Raw genomic sequence first — 14800 nt, 5'->3', positions numbered from 1 at the left:
TCACTGATGTGCCTTCACCCTTCAGGTGCAGGAAGCTGCCATCAGCCCACCTCTAGTGGCTGCAGGCAGGAAACTATAATTTTTTTTTTTCCCAGATATCCAGCACAGTTTCAATAGAGAAGTAATAAGCAAATACAGGAGTATGTACTGCCATAGAACCAAACCATGCCAGCCATAGGTTTTGTGCAGCAGTAATTTGAGGATGATGCAGAATGATGTCACATCTAAGAATTAGTTTGTCTTATGACTTGTCCAAGTGCCTGCCTCTGCTCCATGCTCAGGGTCTGCTAGCAGTTGGCTATATATATATATATACACACGTATAAAAACATTATATAAATATATACTACATGTAAGATATATATATATATGTATCAGCCTATGTCAGGAGCCCATCTCAGCTCAGCACAGGGCCATGAGTCTCTGCCCTCTGTGTATAAGAAGATTCTCTCTGTAGCTCCTCTCTCTGGCTGCCATGGGCAAGTTGGAAATGGAGAAGAAGGAAGGGTACCACCAAAAGGGAGCAAATATCCCCCTTTCATACTGACTTTTGCCTCTTGTCATAGTGTCTTTCTTCTTTGCTCAATTACATGCAAATGATGCCATTTGACTGAGATCAATGTAGATGTACCAGTGTTGTCTATCCTCTGAATGTTTGGTATCTTATAATAACTTAGAAAAATAGGCTGTAAATGCATTTGAAGGATATTGAGCAATTTTTTGTTTTTCTGTTTGAGATATTTGGGAGAGAATTTGCTAGTGTGAGAAGTGTAACATGATGCCTAGAAATATTGTATGCTACTCTATGGCCCATAGTGTTCAGGTTCCTGATTTGGGATTAGATTTTCCAAGCCAAATATTCACTTTTAATTTATTTTATTTGCTCAGCTTTGTGGTGCACACACTGTTGACAAACAGAGAATATAAATGGCATAACTCAGAAAACCTTGTGAATGCTAGAAGTGTTTTTATAACCTTTATTTTCCTCACTCATACTAAAGCAAAGAGATCTGCGAGGCAAATGAAACCGTTATGTGCCCTATGTGTGAACGCAATTGCACACTACAAAAACTCAACGAAAGCTGCATATATGCCAAGGTAATTATTGTGTTATTGCAATCAGGATGATTGTGGTTGTAAAATAGCTGCCCTTGTTTCTGCCAAGTTTCCTAAAAATCATGTTGTTTCTCTACAGATGATGTTTTCAGCCTTTGCAATGCATCTTTCTAATGAGGGAGTGCTCTAAAGTGATCTGGGGTTTTTCTAAAATTCCTTTCTGTGAGAATTTCCTTATAAATAAATTAATATTATTTTCATCAACTTATTAATTCCTCTGTGAGGACTTCATAATTAAACTTTTTGTAAGATTTTTCTTACTCTTCTCTGTAACTATCTTGTTACTCTGTTTCCTTTGCTTACTTTCTATTTGAATTTTTGTTCCTGCTTTGGTCTGTCAAACTAATGTGAGGATTTTATACAATTAAATATTTTGCTGCAAGAATCTATTCTTCAAACTTAAATAATCACACCAGGAATTGCAAAATACCTAGGTAGAAGAACAAAATGGAATCAAGAGACAGTAAGTATGCAGATGGAGAAAAGTGAAGAGGTTTTTTAGCTCATAAAAACCTTAAAATAGAAATGGTTGAGATTACGTTTGACCTACCATATGACAAGAATTCTGGATGAAATTTTAGTCTGTCTGGACATGGACAAAACAGCTCAGTGTGTGTGAAACAAAATGACGGGTGATGCGTGAAGTAATAGTCTGGAACAGCAGATTTCAAATTACACTGGCAGTCAGAGTGTGACATTGACAAACCTTGGTAGAAGAAACATGCTAGTAGGACTAGTTATGAGAAAGCTTAGCTTTTGGTTTCTGATGCCAGTTATGTACTCTGGGACTATTTGGGGCAAAAGATGAGATGGCACGATTATTTTTTCCTGATGTGTTCATTTTTTTATTCAGGTTACACATTTGTTTGATAACGGAGGGACTGTCTTCTTTGCAATTTTCATGGCAATTTGGGGTAAGTACATTTTTCCCTGGTTTGTTTTTGGTTTTTGGTTTTTTTTTTTTGTTTTTGGGTTTTTTTTTTTTGTTCACCTGACCTTTTTGTATGATTACTTGACAAAGGAGATTATAGCTCTGGATAAAAGTTAAAGAAGGATTATTATTTTGCGCCATAAACAAATTTTTTTCATTTTCATTAACTTAGATTTCCATGCTAGTAATGGCTAACACCTTTTATGTAAATGTATGTATATAAACGCCTAATGTAATGATTTTCTTTAGGGTCTTAAATGTCTTTAAGCCTGAATTTTATATTATTTAGGACAAAGTCCTTTTAGAGGAAAACATGTGGGTTGTGTTACTGATCTTGCACCAATATCAAAAACACATCTTGTAGAGGATTCTTACAGAATAAATGAGAATGGTTTTATGGAAACTAATTAGAGGAAGGTATAGGAAATGTGTGAGGTTAAGTGCTTACTGCAGTTAAGGTGTTTCCATTGAAATTCTCAGTCTGAATCTCTTGTTTTGTTCCCACTGCCATTGCACACGTTGTGTTGTGCAGCACAAAGCCAAGCAGGGGTGCATCCACAGAGGACACTGCTGAGCAGGAGTTACAAAAACAGTCCTGACTCTCAGTGTAATAGTGCCTCAAAAGACAGATTTAACGGGCCCAGCATTAAATCCTCAGTAGAATTAGTTTTCACTGCAGCTAAGAGGATTTTGCTGCTGGGAAATAGGGAAGAAGACAGAACCAGAGATAATTGGTTCTACCAATAAACATGTTTGTCTGTATAAACACTGAGAAAATAGCCCTAGTTCACATACACAGAGCTGTCTGCATTCAAGCCAGAGTTTCACAGTTTTGAATGAAATGGTACACAACATCTTTATTTATGTAATGTGTATGAATAAGTATTAATGACTCTAACTTAAAGTAAGAACAAATGTCGCAGATTTTGGAGGCTGGCATGGTAAAAGCAAGTAACAATGTACAAACAACAGCAAAACATCAAATAGTTACATGGAGAACAGAAGCACATCCTCATACGTGCAAAAATTATGATTGGGTTGTTAAAAGTTAACATGCTATAACTAACGGGCACACTTTGATTAATTTCCTCACTCATGCTTCTTCATTTACTGCTAATCTTGCTATTACTGTCTTCCAATTATTAATTATTACTTGGTAAAATTCCTAAAATACAGTGCATTTAATTATATAGTTAGCAGTGCAGACAACAGAGATAGCTTCTTAGCATCTCTTCATCTGTAAGTTCTCCTTCAAGAGAGCTCCTTCCATTTTCATCTGAGGCCAAGATTCAAGTGTGACGAGGAATTTGCTTGTATGACACTGCTTTACCACAGGGAAGATGGTATTATATGGGCTAAGGAATGTGAAAGCTGACCATTACATATTTCTTCATTTCAAGCATCAGACTGATATTCTCGTGTAATATAGGTGAATCTGTCTCAGATTTTCAGTCTGCTACCAAACATGCTGCATACTATGTACTACCAAACATGCTGCATATGTTAGAAATCAGGTCCTGGCACTGATGGGACATAATGCTGTTTTTATGACTGAACTCAAAAAAAAAGGCAAAAATGCATATATGGGCTGAAATCTTTGATATTTAAAATAAATACCTGTTTTGCTCATATTCAGTTTGACTGACATAGTTTCTCTCTGGGGTGTATGTGCATCTAATTTACTCACATATTGAATAAAACCTCATGGCATCATTCACAGACAGTGAGATAATTCCATTCCATCAGTGTGATCCACAGTCTCCACACTAATTAAAGTGTTTTAGCAGAGCATAATAACCAGGACATATCCCTCATGGGTAGTTTTCTCTGCACTTTATTTTGTTTATTCTGTGCCTTTACAATTGTTTCTTTTACATATCCTTTCTTTCTATTTAGACACGTCTGGTAATTGCAAGCAGATCAGCTATGCAATTATTTGCTTTATGTTGCCAATAATTTTACTCTTTAGCTGGGCAGAACTGGACCATGCTTTTTGGGATACCTATGTATGTAGGTATAGGATATATATATCCTTTCCTCTCTTGTTAAGTATTTCTTCTATCTAATCTGTACTGATATGTTTTAAATGATTTCTACAGATCTAGCCTGCAATTCAGACAACAGATCTATCTGACAGAGGAATAGAAGCTTGTCGTCTTTTTTCCCATTGATAGTGATAGTAAATCAGTGTCATCTAGTCAAAGGTTAGATGTAGCTCATTTTACTTAGTAATTCCATTCTCCCCAGCAACCCTCAAGTAATCCAAATTAAATATTCCAAGTAAACCTAATCAATCTTGGCATATTCACTGAAGAAGGTACAGATGTAAATCTGGGAAAATAATGACCTGAGTCATTTTTCAGATAGAAATTATATTAGGATGGAATAGTTTCACTTCAGTAATGGCTGTAAGGTAACAATGGCCAGCATGTTCTGGAAAAAATGAAAGGGATGTAGATAACAGGCAGGAATATAATCTGAAGCAAGCATTGCAATGAGGGGTGGGATGGTGTGATGTCAGCAGTTGGAATGCCATCAGATGGGCACCCTGCATTTGTCTTCCTCTGTCTTGTCTGCTATGAGGCAGCTCTGACTCTTCTCATATGGTTCAAGGGAGTTGTCTTACTGAAGAACTGAGGGAATAACATAATATTTTTTTTATATATGGCTTGAAAGATTTGAATCACTATCTGCTGGATACCTCATAGTTTAATTCAGCAGTTCCTCACATGTATCACATGTAAGTCCAGTTAACTGCTTTCTGACATAGGGGAGACGAAGAGATGAATGCCTTGATTCATTATTTTTGAAGATAACTCATGTCCTTCTAGCAACACCCATTCAGCACTCCCATGGGTGGTCAGCTTTCAAAGCTGCTTCCTAATCTGATGTTCTGGCAGCTTTCAGCTCTTGCTTTTAAGCTGGAAAGGGCATATTGCCAAAATTTATTTTGATTTTATTTTCTGTGAGAAAAAAGGTGTGTTTGGCCTCTCAGTAATTGTTTAAATTTTAAAAATAAGGACCAGAAACATGATACAGATGTTTGGACTGTGATTGCACTTCAGTACTCATTTTTACATACTCACAGAGAAGACAAAAGCAGTCATCTTTTTAAACCTCTTAAAAATAGTTTTACTTCTGAAAACAGATGTAGCTTCATCCCTAATTTTGTAACTGACATTGGATGACTAAAGAGTTTAGATTTTCTTTGGTTTGGGAGAGCTTTTTGAGCTATAGTTTTAAATTTGCCCACAATTCTTTGAACATGTTCACTGATACTAGATACTATTTTCCTTATGTTTCAGAGCTTAAAGAAAGAACTTGTAAGGACGAGATACAGAGTTAAGAGACATATTAGTTAAGCTAAAATTTTTAAATAATAAATTAATGTCAGTTGAAAGCTAGTTTGGCTGGAGTCAATGATATCCTAATAATTCAGTAAGACAAGACAATTTAAGCAGCCCTGTGCAGAAATAAGCAACACTTATGCAAAACACTGTTGGGATTCATAAAATTAGAGGGTTTTGAGAAAGTGGTTAAAAAGGCAGGCTTCAGACAGCAGACTTGTGAACATTGCTAATACAGCGAAAAGTTTTCTAAGCAGTAGAGCAGACGTGAGAAATAGCACAATAGACTTTTGTAATGTGCCTTCATAGGTTGCAACAAGGTAATTTAATGTATACCTTTAGAAGGTTAGTATGAATGAGTCTCTGTGCTTTGTCTCTCATGAACGAGCCATTGTGTTAGAAAATAGGTCTTTATAAGTGTTAACTACTATTACATGTGTTTCATATGATTGGATAGATTTTTTGTCAATATGTTTTGCTCTATGTGTGATTGGCTGAAACCTAGGCTAAGATAGCTTTATGCTATGATGTAATGTAACACCCCCTTTGCATTCCCTTTGGATCAGAGAGCTGTTAACATAATCTGTCTCCATTGTCCTAACAATGTACTGAGACTGATGTGCTGAATAAATAGCTCATGACACTGGTTCGGATTGCCCCGTCTCCGTTCATGTCTGTGTATAGCTCCCGCGGCAAACGCTTGTGCTGTTCCTTACCTGGGTCACTCCTTGTGTCAGCATAGGAAGTTTTCTGTGGGAAATAGGAATTTTCTGGGGGAAAATGACTCAGGCCTCTTTGTAGCACATATAAAATATCCAACCAGGCCAATTAATACAGATCCCAAAATGCTCCTGCAGAGATGCCAGCTATTACTTCTTCTTTGTTGTTTTTGTCTGTGAGAAAAAGAAGCAAAGATTAAACAGTTGAACGGGAATAATAAATCTATAAAACCAGTGAGTGAGACTTTCAGCAAGAGTCTGAAACTCTTTGCAAGCTATAAGTAAACCAGCCTATCTGCAGAAACTGTCTGCCTTTGTAAATGAAAACAGACATCTCCATCCTTGAAGTTTGGAGGAATAAAGGAGATTTAGGAAAAATAAAAAAGCCGCTAAATGAGTTTTTAATCAAATACAAAGGTTTCAGGATTAATTACGGAATCACAACTATTTTTTAATTAAACAAAAAACAGTAATCATTCTTTGAATGCAATTATTTGTAAGCATTTAAGACAGCAGTTAAAATTGCAGCCTCTGAATTTCAGTTTCTATGTGTGCAAAGTTAAAAATTCAGTAATGCTTCATGCACCTGTTTAATTAGCAGAATAAATGCATTTCTTCAAGATTTTCCCTCAATTTTCATAAAACCTTTCTTCAAGATACTCAGTTTTTCTTGGAAGTGAACGCGCTCTCCAACTCTCATTCCTTTTCAATTGATGTTAGCTAAAAATCAGGTGCCTTGTAATTATTAGCTATATATTAACTATGATGGGAAACATGAAAGTCTGATGATCCTTCAGTTCTTAGTACAAACTGTACTTTCAGTCCTGTGTTAAAAGCTTGAAAGCTAATTAATGCAAAAAATTACTGTGCCTTTCTAATCTTTTCTTTTTCTGAAGACCTGATTCAGAACAGCAGAAAAGTGCAATGACAATTTTATGTTCCATTGTTTTCCCACGCATACTTAACTTGGTAATTAAACGCACAATGAGTAATTCCTTTGGAACTTTGTTTATAAGAAGTCATCTTTGGTCACAAAAATTTCTGAACTTTAATAAGTTGATGTGCTGTATATTTTACATCTAATTTATACACATCTGCTTTGAAGATCCGTTCCAGTGAAAATAGACAATACCTGTTTTCACTAGGTTCTCCCACTCTGGAAGCGTTAAATAATTAATTAAAGTATAAATAATTTGAAAGTACATGTTTTATTTTGGGTGAGCTTTAGTTTTAGTCTGTACTAGATAAGTTGTAAGTTCACATGTCTTATAAAGCCTCCAGTTCGATTTAAAAAAAGGTTTTATTTCAGCATTATAATTTTATTAAACCATTTGGATTTTAGTTAGATCCTTACCTTCTTTTGGTGATGCAGTAGGAGGGTTGCTGGAATTATGATTTATCTTTGTTGTCTGCTGAATAGAGTTGAAATTTGGGGTAGGATTGTCCTGCTTCACCATGGGTCATGTGCGAATGACACTGATGGGGGAATAACATGGTGGGTTTGACTGAAGAGTTATCACTCGGAGCACTGAAGCCCCAGGGGTGGTATTGATGACTGTGGAATAACTTGGTGTCACTGTGGAAGGAGATGTAGCTCAGCAATTTTGTTCACTTCAGAAAAGTCACCTGTTGTTCCAAATGTTGCTAAAGACATTCTGTGGATATTTGTAGCTGAGTTATTCCATTTTTTTGACACATTTGAAGAGAAGGTGGTGCCATCAGAGGGCCTCAGGGATCTGCTTTTTGCTCTGCTGATAATTTCTGCTCTTTTCACTACATTCTCTTTGACATTGGCAGCTGCTGGTAGAGCATGACTTGTGGTAGGAGGACTTACTGTGGTAGTCATATGAAGAACAAATCTCTGTGAAGTTAGTTGCACTGGAGACTGATGTTTTTTTGTAATGGAGCTATTTCCTTTACTTGTTTCTTTTACTTCTTCAGCCTCAGTATTGCTTCTGTTCCATTGCAGTCTTACAATGCAGAAAAATGAGAATCATTCCACAGGAGGGTTGCAGGGTGTTGAGTTCAAAGTTTATTTTATAGAGAACCTGCAAGAAATTCACTTTTAAAAATAGTTTTATTTAACCAAACCAAGTTACTCACTGAAGACGCAAATAAGTTGGTAAAATAAGTTAGTGTTATGCAATAGAAATCTCACTGATTTATCACGTGTTGATGCTGGAAACGTTATGTCCCTAAGTGTTAATGACATAAGAATCACCTAAATTAATATTGATGATCAATAAAATTGATCTCATCTTGATCAATATCAATTGCAATATTGATCTCAGTGTGCTGGTGGAGATGTTGTAGGATAGCTCACGTGGCTGGAATGTTGTCATGGAGGGCTACACACTGCTTAGGATAGAGAGGACCAGGAAGGACATGGCGACAGAGTTGTCCTGTGTGAGGCAAGACTTGGAATGTATTCAGCTCTGACTTGGGGTAGGAGTAAGTCGAGAACTTATGAGTCAGGATAAAGGGGATTACTCCTAAGGGTGACACTGTTGTGGGTGTTTGCTACAGGCCAGCTGATGAGGAATAAAAAGTGGACGAGGTTTTCTGTAGACAGCTTGAAGCAGCCTCAAAGTCACAACACTGGTTCTTGTGAGGGACTTTACCTACCTTGACATCTGCTGGAGAAGCAACACAGCACAGGTAGTAGAGGATTCCCCAAGGAGTGGCATGTTGCTTGACCTCATACTAACAAACAGGGAAGTCTTGGTGGAAGTGTGAAGGTTGGGAGCCACCTTGGCTGCAGGGATCATGTGATTGTGGAAGTCAATACTAGATAAAGAGGACACAAGGCAGCAAGTAAAATTGCAACCATGGTATTCAGGTGAGCTCACATTACCCTCTTTAGGGATCTCTTGGAAAAATCCCATGGGAATTGGCTCTGCAGGGAAGAGGGATCTAAGAGGGCTGGTTGATGTTCAAGGACCACTTTCTCCAGGCTCAAGAATGATGAATTCCATTGAGAAAGGAATCAGGCAAAGCAGTCAAAAGACCTGTGTGAATGAATAAAGAATTCCTGTCAAGCATGAGCAGGAAATACCAATACAGGAGATTGAAGCAGGGTCAGGTCACTTGGCATGCATATAGAGAGGTGATCAGAGGAAGTAGGATTGAAACAAGGAAGGCCAAGGCCCATCCGGAATTAAATCTGGACAAGGATGTGAAGGACAACAAGAAAGGCTTATACAAAGGCTTATCCATAACAAAAGGAAAACTAAGGATCACGTGGCCCATTACTAAGTGGAGGGGGAGGCCCTTGTAGCTGAAGACACAGAAGAGGCAGAGCTACTGAGCATCTTCTTTGCATTGGTCTTCCCTGACATGACCAGCCCCAGGAATCTCTGTCCCAGCTGCCCAGGGTAAAAGAAGGTTGGGTTCCTTGCTCAAGCACGACTGGGTGAGAGAACCCTTAGACAAACTTGACATCCACAAGTTCATGGGCCTTGACAAGATGCATCCATGAGTGCTGAAAGAGTTGGCAGACACCAAAGCTAGGCTGTTTGCAAACGTCTTTGAAAGGTCTTGGTGATCAGGACAGGTTCCCAAATGCTGAAAGGAAGCAAATGTCATCCAAATCTTCAAGTGAAAGAAGGAGGACCCAGGAAACTGCTTAACAATCAGCCTCACCTCAATCCCAGAGAACTGAAATCATTGGCAGAGGGTCTGGCTGTAGGCCTGTCACTGCTGGTGTACCCCAAGGTTCAATACTGGTCCCAGTATTGTGTAACTTACTCATCAATGACTTGGACCAAGGTGCAGATGCCCCCTCAGCATGTTTGCTGATGACACAAAGATGGGAGAAATGGCCCCAGAGTGCTGTGCATCCCTTCAGAGGGACCTCAACAGGCTGGAGAGATGGACAGAGAACTGTGTCAAATTCAACAGAGGGAAATGCAGGGTCTTGCACCTGGGGAGGAACAAGCCCATGCACCAGTACAGGCTGACCTGCTGGGCAGCAGCTGTGTGGAAAAGGAGCAGGGGGTCCTGGTGGATGACAAATTGTCCATGGGCCAGCAGCATGCCCTGCTCAGCCCTCGTGAGGCACATCTGGAGTGAGTGCCTGGTGAGGCACATCTGGAGCGCCTGGTGAGGCGCATCTGGAGCTCTGTGTCCTGCTCTGGGCTCCTCATGTCAAGAAAGACAAGGAGCTCCTGGAGTTGTTGAAAGGCTGAGGGAGCTGGGCCTGTTCATCCTTGAGGAGAGATGACAGAGGGGATCTCATCAATATATCTGGGTATCTGAAAGGGAGGGTGTTAAGAGTCTGCTTAGTGCCAAACAATAGGACAAGATGCAATGAGCAGAAATTAATGCACATTAATTTTCACCTGAATATTAGGAAGGACTTCTCTCCTGCTTGCTCTGAAAGAGGCTGCTCAGAGAGGCTGTGGAGTCTCCCTCATTGAAGGTATTCAAGAACTGCCTGTTCTTCAATATCTCAGTCAGCATATGGCAGTCATGTGCCATATGCTCTTGGATGACCCTCCTTGAACAGGGAGGTTAGACCAGATGATCCACTCCCTTCCAATCTTACCCATTTCACATTTCATGATTCTGGAACAAAAGCTTCATTTCGTAAGAAAATTCCATGTTTCTATAAACAGACCTCATACTCAGAAGGGAATAAATCAAAACCACATTGATAATTCAAATCCAAGGTACTATGGAGTGAGGTCATGAAACATATATGGATGGTGTTCTCAAGGCAATGTTTTCTGGGCAGATAGCAATTCTAAGAGCATGCCAAAGATTTCTGCTGCCTTGTGAAGAATTAGAATTTTTACAATTAACTTGGAAAGTTGATGGATAATATCTTGTGGCCTTGAGCAGTGAGTGTCATGTGAATGCTGCCAGGAGCAAATTGAAAACCAAATCAGTCCAGAGGTTATGAATGAGGCTGAATTTGTGTGCAAACTTCTTTTGCAGTACAAAACTGGAAACTGTGTATTAAGCATTAATTTTTCAAATGTTAGATTGAGAAGAATGAGAAAACCTCACCTTGAAGTCACATGATTGTGGTAGGTCTGCTGTTCAGCATATGTTGTTCAGTGAGGTTTTGGTGAGGGGTACTTTTTCTATATATGAAGCAGATTGGGATGATCCACTTTTTAACTCCCACGCATGAACTCTCATACGACAGAACAGTAAATTCCATCATTAGTTATTCTTCAGTGTCATTAATTATTTGGCTGTCCATGTATGTGGGTATTTCACCACCTGAATGAAGGAGATTTATACCTGAAAATAGTAGCTTATTTCTTTTGTCTGCAAGCCTCGCCTACTTTCTTATACTTTTTCCTATGAGTGATTTTTTTAGAGGGTTTGTGTTTTATTTTCTTTTTTTAAAAATTTTATTTTAGATGTTTTGTTTCGGGCAGGGGCCAGAGAGAATAAGGGCTGGTTCTATTAACTTGTTCATTTGGGTTTTTTTGTTGAGTGTGTGTTATTCCCAGCTTAGCTTCTTTGTATGCAACACTGTTAAGAGCAATGTGAAGAGTATATATTATATAAATTATACATAATTATGTAGATATTGGTATAATATATAACTAATTATGATAACTAATTATTATCAAGTATGTATAGAAACCCAAAAAGATATTAAGCATAGTACAGAAATATAGATAAAGGTAGGAATATGTGACCCTCCTGTTTATTTTGAGTTAGAAGTCCTTCTTTTGAGCAGTTGGTTTTCTAGAAGGAAGCAAATTTTCCTACTTCCTATTTGAATTCATTGTTTTTCAAAGAACAGTTGGACAATTCTGTGTTTTGTCAGGAGTCACACCCTAAGCAAGGTTACCTCTCCTCAGTGGCAGACAACAGTGTTTTGGAAATTTGGAGTTAATTATTAGGTGTAATTATCTTATCCAAACCCCTAAGTGTATAGAAAATCTGATTATGGTCTCATACCTAAGAATTATTAGAAATAATTGTCTAAAGAATTATTCTAGTAGCAAGACTGCTACAGTATAAAACTGGTATAGCTGGGAAAGAAGTGAGGTTCTTCTTTGAACTGAATAGAAGGAGATAGCTCATGGGTCCTTATTAATAGATATCATTGTATATGTGTTTCCTTGTTTCTTCAAGAGAAGATTCTACGTGTTGAATAAAATGAAAAGCAAAATGATGAATTTAAAGGGATGACAGTGTCTCATGTTGTCAGGTGCCTATTTCTGTACAGCTACTGCAGACAACAAAAATATGTTTCTTAGATAAACATTGTTAAGTACTGTTTTAAATTTAACAGGGATTATCCTGAAGCTACTTAGAGTTTTCAGATTCTATGAGGAAAACTGTCAGAAAGTGGCTAATGATATGTTACATTGCTGATTTTCTTAAGATGTGCATGGCCCTTTCCCCTCCTGTAGTTAAAGTACAGTTGTTTTCCGCAGCAACAGTCTTTCTGGAGTTTTGGAAAAGACGGAGAGCTGTATTGACTTATGATTGGGACCTCATAGACTGGGAAGATGAAGAGGTAAGAAGAAATAGAAGTTTACATGTAAACCATGCTATCAGCATGGTTAGTCTCAGTATCAATCCATATTGAATGTTAGTCATCTGAGTTGGTCATTCAGATCATATTTGTAGCACTAGTTGCAGAATACAAAGGTATGCTTGAGATTGTACAAGGATACTTTGCTTTTTGCAACTAACATTATAATTCCAAATATAATTGTACATTTATTAAAAGTATCCTTGGAAAAACTGAGTGCAAATACTTCCTGTATTTGTAATACTGTACAAATACAGAGGACAGTAGCTGCTTCTGATGTCAGTACAGATGCCTTTCAGTTCCATGGTTTCTTGTTCTGGAAATTCTTGATCCTGCATAAAAATAAGACCAAGACAAGCAACAAGACAGAAACTAGATTTTGTATCCTTGGAGAGGCATAACCTATCCTTGAACATTCTGTTATCAGCATCAGCAATAATAATTTATTTTATTCTATAAATTACTAGTCAGCATAGTTGTAGTTTACCTGTATTGGTGATTTAATTGCAGTTTAAGTCTATAGACTTCACTTGTTTTGCAGCTTTCTGTGGATGGGTAGATAGAAGCTGGTGGCTATTTTTAATAAATGCTCTCATAACACAAACAACACCATTCTAAGTGGCCCTAATTTATAGTTTTGTTACCAATTTTCGTAGACAATCTAGTGTCTAAGTCAGCAATATGACCCATGATTCTTTTTAACACCCTCACATAGTGGGGAAGGCTCCTGTGGTTTCTGTTCTTTGGATTTTCAAAAGAGCAAATGATTTAGGTATTTGAGTTGCAGCATTATGAAAAATGATCCTTATCAGTATAATGTTCTACATGTATGTCTGATCCTTGAAAGAAATTAGTAATACAACAAATGGAATCCACCCTGTCATTCCAGGAAGAGCTGCGTCCCCAGTTTGAAGCTAAATATTCCCAAGTGGAAAGAGTAAATCCCATCACAGGAAAACCCGAACCTTTTCAGCCTTTCCCTGATAAGCTCAGTCGACTGATGGTGTCTGTCTCAGGAATATTCTTCATGGTGATGTTTCATAATATTAGAACTGTTGTATTGTAATTCATCTTACTGTGATGTAAATAGTAACTCAGCATGAGTGCATTCATTAAGATTAGTGGATTTACGTAACATAGGCAAAACTGCTTGTCTGTCTTACTGCTTTGTTTCCCAAGATGGAGTATAATTATATTGGAAAAGAAGAGTAAAGAAATGCTGTAACTCATCTTAGTTTTTTTTGTTCTCTCAGATTCTGCTCTCCAAAACAAATATTAGTCTTTAAAACACTTGTTTTATTATTTCAGCAGATATAATTTCAGATGTGATTCCTTTTGTTCTAATACTTCTGCTCATAAATACATATCTGTAGATTTCACTGGTCCTTACTGCAGTGTTTGCAGTTGTGGTGTATCGACTGGTAGCCATGGAGCAGTTTGCTTCTTTCAAGTGGTATTTCATCAAGAAGTATTGGCAGTTTGCAACATCTGGCACTGGAGTCTGTATTAATTTTATGATCATCATGTCACTCAATGTTGTAAGTCTTCTGTTCTTTTAAAACAACAATTAATTTAAAAGACTAATTTTTAAAAGCTTACTGAGTTACCCATGTGTTAGATATATACATGTTCATGCTTTTTCAGGTAGCAGTATCTGAAGCTAGTATTGCAGTGGATTTTTCTCCTCTGATACAATGTTTGTTAATGTTTTTATCTAAATCCTCATTGATTTGTCACTGCACATCTTCGCTTATGTCACCAAGTTACAAGGGTATAGATTGCTGCTTTTTACATTTGTATTTTTTTAATATTACCTTTTGCAATAGATCTCTAATTTGAGATGTAGTTCTAATTTGAACTACATTATTTTCTTGACTGAGAATTTGGTTTCTAGGTTGTTTTTGATTAATGACTTCTTATTAAAATGCAGCTGTGATATCAGTGTTGCACAGTCCTGGAATCACTGTGATATGTGATTTTGGTATTAGCTTTTTTCTGTCATGTAACAGCACAGGTTTAATCATTTGCTCCTATAGCATTACATGGACAGAAACTCTGTTATTTCAGCTGCTTTATTATTCATCATCTTTCTGTTCCCATGCAAGTACAAACAGATAAAAAGGAATAATAACCCAGCAAACATTGGCTTTTAGTTCTCTTAAGGAATTGCACTTGCTGCAAT

General features: G+C 37.5%; 1 protein-coding gene across 5 annotated transcripts in view; it reads left to right on the top strand.

Annotated features, from left to right (window-relative positions):
• ANO3 (anoctamin 3) overlaps positions 1-14800 on the top strand; it is a 93240-nt gene that overhangs the window by 59975 nt on the left and 18465 nt on the right. For all 5 annotated transcript variants that reach the window (XM_064715560.1, XM_064715559.1, XM_064715561.1 and 2 more), the window contains 5 exons: positions 1002-1098; positions 1970-2030; positions 12518-12600; positions 13508-13648; positions 13992-14156. In XM_064715560.1, coding sequence (XP_064571630.1) covers positions 1002-1098; positions 1970-2030; positions 12518-12600; positions 13508-13648; positions 13992-14156 — 547 coding nt within the window. The remainder of the gene's footprint in view (positions 1-1001; positions 1099-1969; positions 2031-12517; positions 12601-13507; positions 13649-13991; positions 14157-14800) is intronic.

This window comes from Zonotrichia leucophrys, chromosome 5 (assembly GCF_028769735.1).
Source record: "Zonotrichia leucophrys gambelii isolate GWCS_2022_RI chromosome 5, RI_Zleu_2.0, whole genome shotgun sequence".
Taxonomy (NCBI): Eukaryota; Metazoa; Chordata; class Aves; order Passeriformes; family Passerellidae; genus Zonotrichia; species Zonotrichia leucophrys.
Note: the sequence above shows the minus strand (reverse complement) of the source record. Positions and strands in the feature narration are given on the sequence as shown.